Source organism: Periplaneta americana, chromosome 15, assembly GCF_040183065.1.
Source record: "Periplaneta americana isolate PAMFEO1 chromosome 15, P.americana_PAMFEO1_priV1, whole genome shotgun sequence".
In the NCBI taxonomy this organism is placed as follows: domain Eukaryota; kingdom Metazoa; phylum Arthropoda; class Insecta; order Blattodea; family Blattidae; genus Periplaneta; species Periplaneta americana.
In genome coordinates this window covers 22,320,528-22,338,811 of record NC_091131.1, presented here as the reverse complement: position 1 = coordinate 22,338,811, position 18,284 = coordinate 22,320,528, and the positions used below count along the sequence as shown (strand labels likewise).

General features: G+C 34.4%; 1 protein-coding gene across 1 annotated transcript in view; it reads left to right on the top strand.

Annotated features, from left to right (window-relative positions):
- The first annotated feature begins 261 nt into the window (after positions 1 to 261).
- LOC138714727 (sodium-coupled monocarboxylate transporter 1-like) overlaps positions 262 to 18,284 on the top strand; it is a 93,150-nt gene continuing 75,127 nt past the window's right edge. Inside the window, exon 1 of the mRNA XM_069846820.1 lies at positions 262 to 323. Coding sequence (XP_069702921.1) covers positions 269 to 323 — 55 coding nt within the window. The 5' untranslated portion in view covers positions 262 to 268. The remainder of the gene's footprint in view (positions 324 to 18,284) is intronic.

Here is an 18,284-nt window from a genome sequence, read left to right as displayed (position 1 = left end):
GAATCGGACAGATAAGTAGGAGGGAGTAGAGGTGTGTAAAATTCGGTATGGTATCTATGGCATCTATGTCCTACGAGTTTGTGCAGAGTTTTAAATTGCCAAGGATATAGCAGAGCACCCTGGAGGGGTAAACAAAGCCCCAAAACAAGCGCAGCCCGGACCCGAGGGCGCTTAGCCTTGATATTGGACTGTCCTCCCACTCAGGAGCGGCTTGCTTATCTATCCGCTTGTTGCGGTCGTACGTATAAAAGCCGGCGCGAACGATCGCATGTTACTCACTTCACCTCCACGACGAGCCGGTGCAGCAGTTGTGTCTTCAGAGAGTGCGTATCTGTGTGCCTATCGTGTTCATTTAATAATGTGCTTTATAACATTATCACCGCAGTTCTAATTTTTTCTGTGTTCAAACTCAGCCGTACATGGCGAAATCGAAATCTCATCCTCATTTTATTGTGTGTTAAATATTTTGTTTAACCAATCTTTCATTTTCAGAGACTTTTCACCATTGGTGAGATATAGTAATTGTGATATTGCTTTCTTATTTGATATCATACACGAATACTCCGGCTTCGAAGCCAATTTTATGGATTTCTGTGGTTTATTGGTCACAAAGCAAACGTTCTGATGGGGGCAGATAAAAAGTTAATTCTTTCTCTTCCACGATGTTAATAATGTCAAAAGAAGTGCTTATACAAATTTTGGCCACTCGACTGCAATTATGAGGACCGTAAAAAAATAAGTTCGCCAGGAACCGTTAACAGAAAAAAAACACAATTTCATCAGACACAGCAATTGAAGCGTCGGCTGGAACAACATTGTAAGTTACAAAATTTTCATTCGGCGTGTTTCCGTGTAATAATGTTGTAATAATAATAATAATAATAATAATAATAATAATAATAATGTTTTATTTTCGCTGGCAGAGTTAAGGCCATAAGGCCTTCTCTTCCACTCAACCAGCCTTAATCAATACAATACATAAATTTAAATTACAAATATTTTCACTACACTTAAAAGGTTCTCCAGCAATAATCTTCACTACACATTTATTTAAATTTAGATAAATCTATAAGGTAAAGTAGTAACTTAATTTATGAGCTAATTTAATTCAATGAATTATAATTAATTTAATATTTGAGATAGCTAGTAAAGTGATGAAAATTAATTTAATATAAGCTTACTAGGACTATGTTACAGGGAGAATATATATATTTCTATTTCTATAATGAGAATATTAATGTAATTGCCATTAGAGGTTTTGTAAATCTATTTAGAGAAATTAAAGATAATAATAATAAGAATGGACAGATGTTAGTTTCATTATAAGTAACAAATATTAATCAGCAATTCATGTGTTAAGTAAGAATTTATGTAATTTTGACCTAAATGAAGCAATTGTCCAACAACCCCTTATATCACTCGGAAGCGAGTTCCAATTTCTAGCAACTGAAACTGTATAGGATGAAGAATATAAAGATGTCTTGTGGTAGGGTATAATGAGTAAATTGTTATAATGAGATCTTGTACTTAGCTGATGATATGCGGATAAATTTTGAAAACGAGAAGCCAAATATATTGGGGTAGCGGTGCGCAGAATTTGAAATAAGAGAACAAGAGAATGCAGGGCTCGTCGATCGCTTGTACGCCATGTTACCTTGCTATACTCTTTCGCTTGCAACTGTCCATCAATGCAGTACGTGAAATTTGTCCACTCAAAAGTTTGCTACCCTATAAGAACAACGTTGTACGTGTACACATCTTTGCAGCTCCTGTAAATTTTACCAAATGTAACTTATGACGTTGTTCCAGCCGACGCTTCAATTGTTGAGCTATTTTTAAACATATTTTCCTTCGGAATTGAGAGATTTCTTTATATCATGGGATCGACAGAGAGAGGTACAGACGTCAAACGCTGGTTCCTATCTGAGGCGGCTGACTTCTACGACACAAAAATTGATCCCACGGAATGAAAAATGTCTCAACTCCAGTGGGGGATATGTTGAAAAATAGCGCAATTGCTATATCGGTTTCATTTTCTATGATAAATTACCTAGATTTAATTAGTCTGGTAATCTTTTCGTACTTTGATTTTTATTGTAATTGTAAATTTAATACTGATTGTAATTTTATTTGTAATTGTAATTGTAAATTTAATACTAATTGTAATTTTATTCTTCATATTATAGTTGGAATCTCCTGGTAGAGGGGCAGAGAAGGCCTGACGGCCTTATCTCTACCAGGTTAAATAAATAAATACTACTACCAATAATACTACTACTAAATATTTCCATCTAATTTGTGTTTTTTTCTATAAACGGCCCCAAGGAATATCACTTTCTGGACGGCCTCGTAATTGCGGTCGAGTGCCCAAAATTTGTGTAAGCACTTCTTTTGACATTATTAACATGGTGGAAGAAAAAAAATTAACTTTTTTATCTGCCACCCATCAGAACGTTTGCTTGTCAGTAGAAACATTATCGTAAGAATTTTATGAAGTCCGTCTCCTGAAGAATATGGTACGTTGCAGTAGTTCTTCTTTGCTCTTGTGATATGGATTGTAACTCTAAGAAACAGTGTAATGATAACAGAAAAGCGGAAGTAGGAATACATGAAAATCTTCCAACAAATTGCACTTGAACTCGCCGCTATTTGAACTCGTGTCTTCAGGGCAGAATTTGATGCTCTGATCGTTGGACTATCTTTCCGACGGTTGTAATATTGTAGACATATTGTTTAGAGAGAAACTATAGAGGCATATTTTAGTATTAGTGTTTAGTATTTATTTAACCTGGTAGAGATAAGGCCGTCAGGCCTTCTCTGCCCCTCTACCAGGAGATTCCAACTATAATATGAAGAATAAAATTACAATTAGTATTAACTTTACAATTACAATAAAAATCAAAGTACGAAAAGATTACCTCACTAATTAAAGCTAGATAATTTATCATAGAAAAACGAAGAATATTTTATATTTACTGAATTACAAATTAAACCTAGAATAATAAAATTGTATAGTGATGAAATTACTGGATATTGAAATATTTTGTGACAGATTAAGGAAACTATTTACAAGAAATTAATTACCGACCAAGTGCCTAGTAAGTTTGCGTTTGAATTCAATGTTATTTCGACAGTCCCTGAGGTAATACGTGAAAATATGTTTTGAATAATGATGGGAAGTGTCAAAATCTTGTTATTTATTAGTCATGGGGTTCGAAGCAGGGATATCACGATTGCCAAACCACCATTCAGTCACGCAGTTCTACCTTAAAGCTTCATTCATTACTGTAACCTTAAAACGAAATGCAGACAAAGTTACAGAGAAAATATTTCCTGCTTCTGTGTACCCATTCTCAGATGTAATGTAGTCGTATGGAAGGGGAAGTATAAGCTGTCAAAATTAAATACAATAGAGAAATGTCACTCAGTGAAAGTCTAAGGCTTCAAACATTTACTCGACAGATGTAAAATTCTTGACAATAACGTCTGTAACTCTTTATGATAGCGTTACGACATTAATATAGTTACCATAGTTACAAGACTTATCACTTCCTCCTTGTCTATTTGCTTTAGAGTTACCCCACAGTCTAGTATATACAGTCACGAAGCTCAATATGTAATAAATATGCATCCATAGATAGTTGCTAACCACTAGGATCGCTACTATCGCCTCATTACAGACAATGCGAAATAGTACCTGCACAGCCTATTGTTCCTAGCAACCTCAACAACTCAAGCTTCGTGACTGTGTATACTAGACTGTGGTTAGCCTAGTGTACAGTTTCCCCCGTATCTTCTCTCTCTCTCTCTCTCTCTCTCTCTCTCTCTCTCTCTCTCTCTCTCTCTCTCTCTCTCTCTCTCTCGTATTTTTATTCCATTCTTTTCTTTCAATCTTACTATTATATTTATTTGTAGACCCTACTCTTCATTCTTTACTTCTCATACCTTCATTCTTCTCTTAACTTCTTTCCTTTCATCTTCTTCTTCTTTCCTTCCTTCATATTTTCATGTCTTTTTCATTTCTTGTCATATTGCTATTCCGTCTCTTCTCGTTTACCTTTTATTTTCATTTTTCTTCTCATATTGTTCTCCTTGTCCTTCTGCTCTCATTTCCTTCGTTTGTTTTCACTTTTATTTCTTTCCCTCGTTCTCTGCTTGTCTTCCATTTCCTCGTTCTCTGCTGTCGTCTATTCCATCATTCTCTGCTTGTTTCCTATTCCCTTATTCTATGCTTATCTTCCATTCCCTCGTTCTCTGCTGTCGTCTATTTCATCATTCTCGGCTTGTTTTCTATTCCCTTATTCTATGCTTATCTTTTATTCCCTCGTTCTCTGCTGTCGTCTATTCCATCATTCTCGGCTTGTTTTCTATTCCCTTATTCTATGCTTATCTTCCATTCCCTCGTTCTCTGCTGTCGTCTATTCCATCATTCTCGGCTTGTTTTCTATTCCCTTATTCTGTACTTGTCTTCTATTCCCTTGTTCTCTGCTGTCGTCTATTCCATCATTCTCGGCTTGTTTTCTATTCCCTTATTCTGTACTTGTCTTCTATTCCCTTGTTCTCTGCTGTCGTCTATTCCATCATTCTCGGCTTGTTTTCTATTCCCTTATTCTGTACTTGTCTTCTATTCCCTTGTTCTCTGCTGTCGTCTATTCCATCATTCTCGGCTTGTTTTCTATTCCCTTATTCTGTACTTGTCTTCTATTCCCTTGTTCTCTGCTGTCGTCTATTCCATCATTCTCTGCTTGTTTCCTATTCCCTTATTCTATGCTTATCTTCCATTCCCTCGTTCTCTGCTGTCGTCTATTTCATCATTCTCGGCTTGTTTTCTATTCCCTTATTCTATGCTTATCTTTTATTCCCTCGTTCTCTGCTGTCGTCTATTCCATCATTCTCGGCTTGTTTTCTATTCCCTTATTCTGTACTTGTCTTCTATTCCCTTGTTCTCTGCTGTCGTCTATTCCATCATTCTCGGCTTGTTTTCTATTCCCTTATTCTGTACTTGTCTTCTATTCCCTTGTTATCTGCTGTCGTCTATTCCATCATTCTCTGCTTGTTTCCTATTCCCTTATTCTATGCTTATCTTCCATTCCCTCGTTCTCTGCTGTCGTCTATTTCATCATTCTCGGCTTGTTTTCTATTCCCTTATTCTATGCTTATCTTTTATTCCCTCGTTCTCTGCTGTCGTCTATTCCATCATTCTCGGCTTGTTTTCTATTCCCTTATTCTATGCTTATCTTCCATTCCCTCGTTCTCTGCTGTCGTCTATTCCATCATTCTCGGCTTGTTTTCTATTCCCTTATTCTGTACTTGTCTTCTATTCCCTTGTTCTCTGCTGTCGTCTATTTCATCATTCTCGGCTTGTTTTCTATTCCCTTATTCTGTGCTTATCTTTTATTCCCTTGTTCTCTGCTGTCGTCTATTCCATCATTCTCGGCTTGTTTTCTATTCCCTTATTCTCTGCTTATCTTCTATTCCCTTGTTCTCTGCTGTCGTCTATTTCATCATTCTCGGCTTGTTTTCTATTCCCTTATTCTGTGCTTATCTTCTATTCCCTCGTTCTCTGCTGTCGTCTATTCCATCATTCTCGGCTTGTTTTCTATTCCCTTATTCTCTGCTTATCTTCTATTCCCTTGTTCTCTGCTGTCGTCTATTTCATCATTCTCGGCTTGTTTTCTATTCCCTTATTCTGTGCTTGTCTTCTATCCCCTTGTTCTCTGCTTATCTTCCATTTCCTCGTTCTCTGCTGTCGTCTATTCCATAATTCTCTGCTTGTCTTCTATCCCCTTATTCTCTGCTTATCTTCTATTTTCTCATTTCTTTTTTGTCGCGCTTATTTTTTTGACTCCTTTTATTCTTCCTTGTCCTCTTAATTTTTCTCTGTTCGTCCTTTTTCTCCTTTCATATATCTCTTTTTCTTCTTATTTCCTTCTCCGTTCTTAAATTTCTTATTCTATTATTTTTCCCTCTATTTCCTTCGACAACCGTATAACCACAGTCTAGTATATAGTCACGAAGCTCAATACGTACTAAATATGCATCCATAGATAGTTGCTAACCGCTAGGATCGCTACTAACGCCTCATCACAGACAATGCGAAATAATACCGGCACAATCTATTGTTCCTAGTACCTTCGCAACTCAAGCTTCGTGACTGTATATCTAGACTGTGGTATAACCATACAAAGTTCATTTAACGAGATACCCGTAATAAATTTTATTAGCAGCACATTCTGGCTCGAAGGAGTAGATAATCGCATACCACAAGTGTTTGTCAACTAAACTCTGCTGCAGATAACACGCATACTTTCCGTTATTATATTGCACGAATCTTTGGACACCACTAAACTGCAAAGTTACCCTGGATCGAAATAGTAGATTGCCTTACTTACATAATGATGACAGTAAGAAACTGCAATGTCGAATGTCGTCACCATCTCGTAATACTGCCCTGGATTAAAGTCCAAAAACGCTTAAGTGGTGGCAGTTCCATCTGAAAAGCCCGCCGGTCAGAGCTAGATCTTCAGCTGGCTGTCATTAGAAGCAGAGACGTCATAGGCAACATCCTCTCATATCAATAAGGAATCTTTTCAAGTAGGGGAGTAGTGGGTACAGTGAGACACAAAATATTAAGACATATGTATGCAAGTGATAATTCAAGTATTTTAAAAATCAAGTGCAATAGAAATATACATTAAAACATGGGGTACAATAATACACAAACAAAAATTTTAATAGATAAAGGACATAATATAGGCCTACAATACGTGTTTGTCAAAAAAAATGCAAATGTCACCCTGTTCCCATTCAGGAGGGTACAGTGAGACACCACAGTGTCTATTAACGGACATTTATTTCAAAAGAAAGGAAATCTTGCTGTCTCTTTATCTTGTCCTGCTCTGTAGGCTTATTTAGAATAATTTTGATGTCTAACTTCGAAATCATTGAAACATCTGGAACATTTGGAAAAGTGAATTTTCCATGACATTTCAAACTTTTGCGAAAAAATGAAATGAATTTTTGGTGACAACAAAGCTTATAACTATAAGAATTTAATTTAATTCTTTATTATTTTTTAACATATTCTTAAATTTTGTGAATAATTTTTCATTTAAGAAACCATTGAAATATAATGTATCTATTATTTTAAGCTGTAGTTCCTAAATTGGTTACTACTATGTTCATTTTTAATGTTAGTTACCGGTAAATGTAATATAATTACAGTTTGTTTTTGCAAATCATTGGTACATGGGAACAGTGAGACGTCTCAGTGTACCCTTCAATGGCATGTCTCACTGTTCCCTTTACGCATAGTTCGTTTAAAAATGGCGCCATCAAAATCAAAACAAGAAAGACGAAACTTTGCCAAACATAACTTCAAATACCGTAGTATTAGGTAACAAAACATTCATATTTATATTTCATTTATATATCCAATATAACCTTCATTAAACACAAGCCAAAATTTTGCTTCTAGAGTGAAAAATTACGAATTATTTTTTCATCACTCACCTTTATAACTAGAATCAAATCTAGTATGAAAATACTGTTACTTTACTCATGCAACATACAACTCCACTGTTACCAACATCTCAGCATCAAAATTTACCATCTAATAAAAAATGTATCACTATTCTCCCTGTCTCACTGTACCCACTTCTCCCTTATATTCATCAGTGAAATTCTCAGTGGTGTTTATAATACTATTATTATTATTATTATTATTATTATTATTATTATTATTATTATTATTATTTCAAATCTAATTTTTCTCTCTACATAAGAAATGCGCATTACAAACTACATAAACAAATGTCATCATCATTTCTTAATACTTCATGTGTCCATCATTGCAATGTTGTTTCCTATTACATAAATGTTGCACAATTCCAGACCAGGTCTGAATACTTGCAGCTAAGAAAAAGAATTGTATAAATTTGTCAGCAGACAAACAAATCATAGGTAGCCATAATAATATGGGAAGTCTTCAGGCACTACTTCATAAAATTGCGTCGAATGTAATTTGATTGGTTTCTGCTCTCAATACGAATTGCAAGTAATATTTGCTGAATTCAGGTCAGTACTGTGGATCACAGTGAAGAATTTGCATCCCAAGCTGATAATTGATTGAAACTTCATGTCAACTGCCGGTTGTTGACTTCGCAGTAATGTCGCCTCAGTCAATGCAAGTCTAGAGATCTTAATGAAACCTTAATATGCAACCCAAATAAACACTTTGTAGTCATAGCAACGGTATGTGCTGGCTCTGTGTTACATTATGCAGGCTTTGAAAAACAGGAAATATGAATTTATGGCAATTGTATTTAACACAGTTTATAACAAAACGTTTCAATTTCATTAAATCTTTTTAGTCTAAGAAAGGATAATATGAAGGGTAAGGGGAATAAACGGGATAAGTCCACTTTCGGTAATTTTCAAGGGAAGCGATTTTAAATATAATAAAACTAACATTATGAACTTTTTTTGTCCTAATTCTTTTGGTTTTATTGTTACAAATGCTTCGTAAACTGATAAGTGTATCGGAAAGTTTACGTTTGGATGGTTTGAATGACCTCTTTTTTTTATGGACTTATTCCCTTTCTTCTCTTTACCATTTTATATGTTTGTTCACGTACGTGCGTGTATGTGTACAGTTTAATGACAGTTGTATTAAGGGACGAATCCTTAGCATAGTATGAATGGAAAAGTCTTCTACCATTTTGTTCCTTTGCGCTTAGATTTCTCAGAAATAATTATTTTACATGATAATTCTTGATCCCATTATCTTTTAAACATATTTAGAAATACACATTTTATAAACATATTTTGTGTTGAGTTTTCACTCGATTCCAACACATATTTGGCACAAAGTTTCTGTCAAGTTTGCGGTTTAGGAGATATTTTAATTCAATAAACAGTCACTTTAAATAAAGGATATTTGGCAACGCTGTTACCGTTATGTAAACGCGTCCTTCACCCAATGACTGAGTACCGCAGGACGTAGACTACCGTTATGGAGTAACGATTAGCATGCATGACCGTGAAACGAGCGGGACCAGGTTCAAATCCACGTTGGGAAAAGTTACCTGATTGGAGGTTTCCGAGACTTTCCCTCTTAACCACTTGAAGCAGAATTGCTAGATAATTTTCCGTGTTGTATCTCGGACTTATTTCGCCTTCATTCAATTCAACTTCATCTCTCATCTTCATTTTATGGTTGACCAGGAGATCGGGTAGACATGGTGCCGTGATTCGCCTACAGATGTCGTCTGTCTGGGAGACGCAGGGCCTTTCACAGCGGACTACGACAGACTAAGAATAGATGGTGTCATGATGAACGCGGTATCTACGGTACCGCGATCTTTAGGTCAATATAGGATGCAGCAGGATGTAGTACGTGAATTGAGAACAGATTCCATCGATCTGAGGAGGCGGCAGAACATCAACAAGGAGATGAAGGGGTGTTCCTGTCTAGCGGACTCTGTCAGAACTGGATGCTGTGGCTAATCGATAATATGACACTAAGCAGTGACTCACATACTCTCAGCAATGCGGTCCTAAGGACTCCAACAATCATTTCGTCCACACCTATGGAGTAATGGTCAGCGCGTCTGGCCGCGAAACCAGGTGGCCCGGGTTCGATTCCCGGTAGGGGCAAGTTACCTGGTTGAGGTTTTTTCCGGGGTTTTCCCTCAACCCAATATGAGCAAATGCTAGGTAACTTTCGGTGCTGGACCCCGGACTCATTTCACCGACATTATCACCTTCATTTCATTCAGACGCTAAATAACCAGAGGCGTTGATACAGCGTCGTAAAATAACCCAATAAAAACAATCATTTCATTTATTATATTGTATTAATAAAATTCATACATAAAAATCGAAATAATTTTTAATTGTATTCTCATAGTTATGAAACAAAAAGTATGAATTCGTTAAGATTGTTTGAACCAAAATGCAACACTGTTACAGTATTTAATCATAGTAGTAATTTAGGCCCAAGAATATATAACAAATTTATATTTAAATATCCTAATCTTGTCAATTCTGATAGTTCTAGTATTGAATTAAAAAGTTATGTATGGATTTTATAAAAATTGAAAAATTGTAAATTTAAATGTATATACTATAATTGCATAGTGGACATAAGACAAACTGTATTGTATAATTATTAATTTCAATTCAGGAATCCGCCCCTGAGCACGAGTTCTACTCTTTCAGGGGCGAGCTAAAGTTTTTCTGTATATATTATTTTTATGTTACAATTATTAACAAAATAATAAATAAATAAATAATAAATAAAATAAGGAGGTTGCACGGTATGCCTCAGACTGAGGTGCTAGCCTTCGGGCCCTTCTCCGAGAAAAATCGCAGGACGTAGGTAGTAGAGCGTTATGCAGAGCGGAGAGTGCAGCAGGCAGCGGTAAAGGGTTTCAAGCGCTACTGGATTTACTGCGATATTACAGTTTTTCAACAAAGTCGATTACCGATTAAATGAAAAGAAATAACGGAAAATGTCTTAGAGAAATTCTGTTCCTTAAGTCTTAAGGATTTAGGCTACTCTGCGACGATACTGTCATTGAACACCAACCAATCCATCGCCGTGGAGTGGCAGGTAGCATGCCTGACCGTGAAATGAGGTTCAAATCCTGGTTGAAACAAGTTACTTGGTTGAGGTTTTTCCGGGGATTTCCCTCGACCCATTAAGAGCAAATGCTGGGTAACTTTCGGCGCTGAGCCCTGAACTCATGTCGCTGGCATTATCACCTTCATCTCATTCAGACACTAGATAACCACAGCAGTTGACGAAGCGTTGTAGTAAAATAACCAATTACAAAAACACCAATGAGATAATCAGCCCAAGCGAGATTCGAACCCACTCCCGAACGCAGCTTCAGCTGAGGAATACGCCTTATCCCTGAGCTACATCGACGGTTGAGCAATAAAACACGAAGGCCGTTGTCTTATGTTTACAATACATAAAGGAGGACTTCAGGTAAAATTCATCGCCTATTTCTCATCTAAGTCAAAATTCGATTCTGCTATCCTATGATCTGTGAAAGTGCATATTTATATGTACCTCTTTGAGTCATTGTAGTAAACGAGAAGTACAGTATAGTTCCCATGTTCTTTGGACTGTCTCTAAGTAAAGGCTGGTTCACAATAAACCGGAAACGAGAATCGGAACGAAAACGAAAACGGTAAAATTGTTAAAATGTATACATTTAAATGTGAGCATTCACAATTAACGAAAAGCTTGCCGGAGCCCGAGATCGAGAACGGAGAGTTGGCCAAGATTCAACTTTGGCGTTCACGTTTCCGATCACAGCCCACTAGATTCATTCTATTGCCATCTGAAAGCTATTTTGTCGTCGTATATTTTGTAGAAAGAAGACCGTGACATAACCTATGCATTATTTTGTTCTGTGCTGTGCATCATGGAGCAAGTTTTATTTGATGAGATTCTAATATTGAGTGTTGAGGAAAATCCTCACTTTTACGATAAGCGGCGCGCCTCGTATAAAGATTTGAAAATGAAGGAGAATACGTGGCTTTCAATAGCTACTCTTTGAACACCGATCGGAAGCGAATCATATTTTATTACTGTATTGGTTGTATTACACACTACATATTCACGCTTCAATTCAATAACTACTGTTGTGTTCATTTTTGTTCTATTACAAATGTTTCTTCTCTAATTATTTTACGTTATGGTAAACTTAAAATAGGTTGTGATAATAAAGATGCATGGGCATATTTATAGTACCGTACCTAATGAAATGTTTCAGTTCAAATTTCGAAGTTGTTTAACCTGTGTTTATGTTGGCTGCCTTGTACTCATGAGAGAACGCTATTGATCAATTATACACAAATAACATCAGAATGCGTAATATCGACTTTACATATCGTTATTGACATACATATCGATATGCATAGTCGTCTACGTTCTCGGTTTATTGAGATTCAAAAATTTTCATATTCTCGTCCTCTGCTTCTCGTTTTCATTCTGATTCTCGTTCCCGGTTTATTGTGAACCAGGCTTAAGGGATGTTATATTCAACACAGTGCTCTTACGCTCTTTCGTCCTCCAAAAGAATACGGAATTGAACTTCATAGAAGGTTGGATGAATCCTTGAACCGTATGGAAGCTGCGAAGATACGAACTTGACTTTCATTTTGTCATTAGGGATAATGAATTCCGGCTGTATCCTCACCTTAGAGATGACATTCCTCGCTCTATCAGATTTACAGACTACAAAAATATCTCCGTCAGTCATATGTGATAGCATCTACCCAACCATTCTACAAGGAATATAATGAAAATGTCATTTGTAATATTTCGATGGAGAAATAGTTCCCATTCTGTTATGTAGTTCAGGTTCATTGATCTGTAGAACATGGTCAGCTTTAAGAGACAAATAATGGACGGCGCTTATTGCAAGAAGCCGTTATTTACATCATTCATGTCCATTATCGTGTCTACTTGAGTGAAACGGAAGCTTTTTTTCTTTTCTGTAAGAGATGCTAGGCCCGGGCCATTATTAATGTCACTGACATTATAATCGGTTAAAATACTTGACTTGCAGCGTTTTTCCCGAGTATCAGGTCTTCGTATCCACTGGGTATTCGAGATACAGTTGAGCTGGACCGGCAAACAAGTTGAGCAACAAGTTTGTTAGCTTCTGCAAATTCTTCTCGGCCTTACTATTTGTTCTTCTTTCTCTATGTTGTAACGCGGTGCTCTGTTACATGAGCATCTTCACTTTCTTTCATTAACTTTCAGGAACTTATATTTACTCAGCCTCACGGTAACATAGGAAGTACCACACGTTTAAGATCTCTTTGTGAATAGTAATATTCATTTCCCAGAGTTGTTTCTTTATTTTTATTTATTTATCTATTACTTATTATTTATTTATTGATCTACTACTTATTATTTATTTATTTATTTATTTATTTATTTATATTACTCATTCACTCGTTCATTTATTTATTATTTATGTATTATTTATTTGTTTATTTTTATCGGCCATTTTTCGTACATGTTTAATTTCGACGTTAAATAATAACATTTATGCTCGACCATGCCGAAATGTAGTAATTATACACCTGGTAGCAGACCTTTCATGCATGTCATTAAACTACACCTACTCATTAAAGGTCAGGTCTTTCAGCCAATGGCGACTCAGGTTATAACTGTTCAGCCAATGGCAGGTCAGCTTTCTACCGTTACAAAACCGCAAGTATCGATTATTCTCGGATATACAATCGAAAGAGAATTAGCCAAAAGTCACGGAGGCTGGAAATCCAATACTGTCGCAGAAGGTTATGTTCTGTTACTATAATAATTAGCGTTAATTGTAAATAATACTCAAATAAATTCAATTTGTCATCTCGTTTTTCAATGTCTAATTTAATTTCAATGTTATCTCTGTAGGTTCTTATGGCCTAGCAAGGTCAATATGGACATCTGTTCCTCGGAAAAAAATCAATACTTTCGCGTCTGCGCACATCTCACAACATACGGAACATTGCTCAAGGTCAGATACAAATAAAATTAATAATATCAAGTTAGAAATATGGTCGAGCATAAAAAGTCGTATGAAACTCGCCTATAATGGTAATTAAGAAGCTCGTATGAAAATTATGAAACTCGCTTGCGCTCGTTTCATAAATATCCATACTCACTTCTTAATTACCTTCATTATAGGCTCGTTGCATAATGTACTATTACAGTTGAAAGGATCGTTAAAAATCATGGTGATATACAATAAAGGGCTAGTGGAATAGTATATATAAACAGTTGTTTCCAACTTTTAGTAAGTCACGGACCCATTGAAGCTCATACATCATTCTGGCGAATCAAAATTTTTTGTGTAATTTAAGCTACTAATCATGTTTTATTCATTTAATATTTGCATAAATTGATAACGATATTAAATTTAAGCTTTAGCTTTCGAATATAAGCTAATCTGAAAACATATTACCACAAATTTATTTAACGCTAATTCATGTCTTTGCTGTGAAAATTAAACCAGGTTTTCAGAATTACCATAAGGATATGAGTGGAAAGGTTGACATTTTCGCAGTAAAAATTGAACCAATTGATAAAAAAAATATTCCAGCAAGCTGATAAAAATAACAAAAATCTGAGATAAACAAAAAAATTCCGGCAATCTGACAAAAATTATAAAAATCTTAGATAAACAAAAAAAAATTCCAGCAAGCTGATACAAATTATAAAAATATTAGATAAATAAAAAATATTCCAGCAAGCTGATAAAAATTTAAAAAAATCCGAGATAAAAAATATTCCAGCAAGCTGATAAAAATTATAAAAATCTGAGATAAACAAAAAATTTTCCAGCAAGCTGGTAAAATTTATAAAAATCTGATATAAACACAAAATATTCCAGCAAGCTGATAAAAATTATAAAAATCTGAAATAAAAATATTCCAGCAAGCTGATAAAATTATAAAAATCTGAGATAAACAAAAATATATTCCAGCAAGCTGGTAAAATTTATAAAAATCTGAGATAAACAAAAAAATATATTCTAGCAAGCTGATAAAAATTATAAAAATATGACATAAACAAAAATATGAGATAAACGAAAATATATTCCAGCAAGCTGATAAAATTTATAAAAATATGAGATAAACAAAAAATAGATTCCAGCAAGCTCATAAAAGTTATAAAAAATCTGAAATAAACAAAAATATATTCCAGTAAGCTGATAAAAATTATAGAACGTGATAAAGTTAAGCTTAATTGAATACTGTGTGAAAACACACCTTGGTCCCGTGGACGCCTTTGAAATCAATTGCGGACCTTTTTTCTTATGTAGTTATTTAGCGACGCTGTACAACTACGAGGTTATTTAGCATCGATGGAATTGATGATAGTGAGGTGATATTTGGCGAGATGAGGCCGAGGATTCGTCATAGATTGCCTGATTTTTATCTTACGGTTGGAGAAAACCTCGGAAAAAACCCAACAAGGTAATCAGTCCAAGCGGGAATCGAACTCGCGCCCGAGCTCAACTCCGGATCGGCAGGCAAGGGCCTTAAGTCCGAAAATACAACATTAATTTACAGAACTGAAAATAAACTTAGATACATCCAACTTTTACAACACATAAAAGTCCTTCATATGAGTGTTTATATGTATAGATATACTAATTTTATTCTCTTTAACATGTGTGTGTATATATATATATATATATATATATATATATATATATATATATATATATATATAGTATTTAAAATTAATACACTGAAACTATAGTGGGAATGATATAATAGACAATAAAAGGTATCGTCCAGGGAGTGGTGTTAGCAAACGTACCCATCACACTAGCAGCGTTAAATTGAAATTTTAACGCCTTCTTTTCTACCTGCTGTCTAAAACCCCGTAACACATGATGAAGGTTCGACAGTTAGTGTGAAACTCACCTGGAGTATCTAGAATGATGTGTTAAATCTGAAATTGCCTCGAGCGCTTCAAGGAAAACCGCAAGCTATTAATTTTAAGTATGAACTCAGGGTTTTCTGGAAAACTGCTTAACGGGTACTTAAAATAGCTTAGCAATATGGGTTATTCAGCCTCCATAATGTTATGCTCATCGATGAAATTAATAGTTCTGATATTAATAGTAGGAGACTGGGAAATCCCAAAGGAAACTCGCGACAGTTCGTTTTTAACAAGTGGTACGTCGCTGTAAATAGCCACGTGATGCCTGCGAGAGGAAATTCCAATTGATGAATTACTTAAAATTTGCATGACGATAGGTCATTTTGTTATTTTATTTTTCAGCTATATTTAAAGTAAGAATTCTTCAAATCAGACAAGACACGAGATCGGGACTCTTAAGGCAACAAAGGACAAACAAACAGAAATACATCCACTTCTCAGGTGGAAATCGAAGCGAAATCCCCCATATTTGTATTCTTAAGCGATGACGTTTGAGCTACATCGGAAGACATAATATTTCTGAAATACAGCCCCTACCAAAAGTTTAAAGACACCCCTCCATAAGTGATGTTTCACTTCTGTCCTTATACTTACGTGAAACCCCTTATGCTTATACAGGGACCAAATGGCTGTGAAAAGTGAAGTTTTTACTGCAAATCCAATCTGTGTATCTTCCAAACTGTGGATTATAATATAACAATTTGTTATGAAAGTTATTGAAAAATTACATATTTTGTAGGAAAAAATTAATTACTCCAGAATTGGTTGACTTAGATCAACGAATTTTGGAATTAATTACGTATTTTGTAGGAAAAAATTAATTACTCCAGAATGGGTTGACTTAGATGAATGGATTTTGGAATGAATTACGTATTTTGTAGGAAAAAAATTAATTACTCCAGAATGAGTTGACTTAGATGAATGAATTTTTAAATGAATTACGTATTTTGTAGGAAAAAATTAATTACTCCAGAATGTGTTGACTTAGATGAATGAATTTTGGAATGAATTGCGTATTTTGTAGGAAAAAGAATTAATTATTCCAGAATGGGTTGACTTAGATGATTGAATTTTAGAATGAATTACGTATTTTTTTAGAAAAAAATTAATTACTCCAGAATGTGTTGGCTTAGATGAATGAATTTTGGAATGAATTACGCATTTTGTAGGAAAATAATTAATTACGTACTCTAGAATGGGTTGACTTAGATGAATGAATTACGTATTTTGTAGGACAAAAATTAATTACTCCAGAATGGGTTGACTTAGATTAATGAATTTTGGAATGAATTGCGTATCTTGTAGGAAAAAATTAATTACTCCAGAATGGACTGACTTAGATCAACGAATTTTGGAATGAATTACGTATTTTTTAGGAAAAAAATAATGACTCCAGAATGGGTTGACTTAGATGAATGAATTTTGAAATGAATTATGCATTTTGTAGCAAAAAATTAATTACTCCAGAATGGGTTGACTTAGATAAATGAATTTGGAATGGAGTTAGATATTATCTCCAGTAATTCTTCCACATTCCAATGATCTGCGATTTCACGTCCACACTCACAGAATGTTGACCTATTTTCCTTTTTGTCAAGCAAGAAATCCAACCTTTCCACACTTGTAGTAAACTCCACAGCTGATTTTAAAAAAATGGAGAGAATAAGCTCATTGGCCAATATTAACAACTCCCAATGTTATGATGTAAATGGAAGTGGCGGAACCGGGTTCATTTGCCTCGAATTTCAAGCTCAAGAGAATTAAAAAAAATGGCAATTTTTCCTAAAGGAAAAAAAGAAACAATTTGAATTACAATGCCTGCACGAACTGTCACAAATTTAAAAAAAAAAACAATAATTGCACAAGAAGTCTTTCAGATATGTCTAACTCTTTGCCAAAATTCACCGTGAAGTATTTTCTGCAATGGTGGGCAACTTGCCGTTTCTATATTTAGTAGAGGAAATGCACGCTATGTGCATGAAGTTCGTCGTGACAGCCATGAAAAATGTACTGCAGCTCCTTAAATATTTATCCTGTCATAATTGCACCATATCTCTCGATACATGTAATTAATTGCTGCACACTTCTAATGAATTCAGTCAATAGTAAGTGAAATGAAAATACCAGTACTGCTCAAGTATAGAATTATAATCCTGCGACAGCATGCATGAAACAAAATGGAATGTTGTTATTATGGCTATGTTGATAAACCTCTTGTTTATTTTATCCTCCCAACTATGATTGTTTTATTATTAAATTATATTATATTATATTATATTATATTATATTATATTATATTATATTATATTATATTATACTATGCTATACTAATGTTATGTTATGTTATGTTATGTTATGTTATGTTATGTTATGTTATGTTATGTTATGTTATGTTATATTATATTATATTATATTATACTATGCTATACTATGTTATGTTATGTTATGTTATGTTATGTTATGTTATGTTATGTTATGTTATGTTATGTTATGTTATACTATGCTATACTATGTTATGTTATGTTATGTTATGTTATGTTATGTTATGTTATGTTATGTTATGTTATGTTATGTTATGTTATATTATATTATATTATATTATACTATGCTATACTATGTTATGTTATGTTATGTTATGTTATGTTATGTTATGTTATGTTAAATTATATTATATTATATTATATTATATTATATTATATTATACTATGCTATACTATGTTATGTTATGTTATGTTATGTTATGTTATGTTATGTTATGTTATGTTATGTTATGTTAAATTATATTATATTATATTATATTATATTA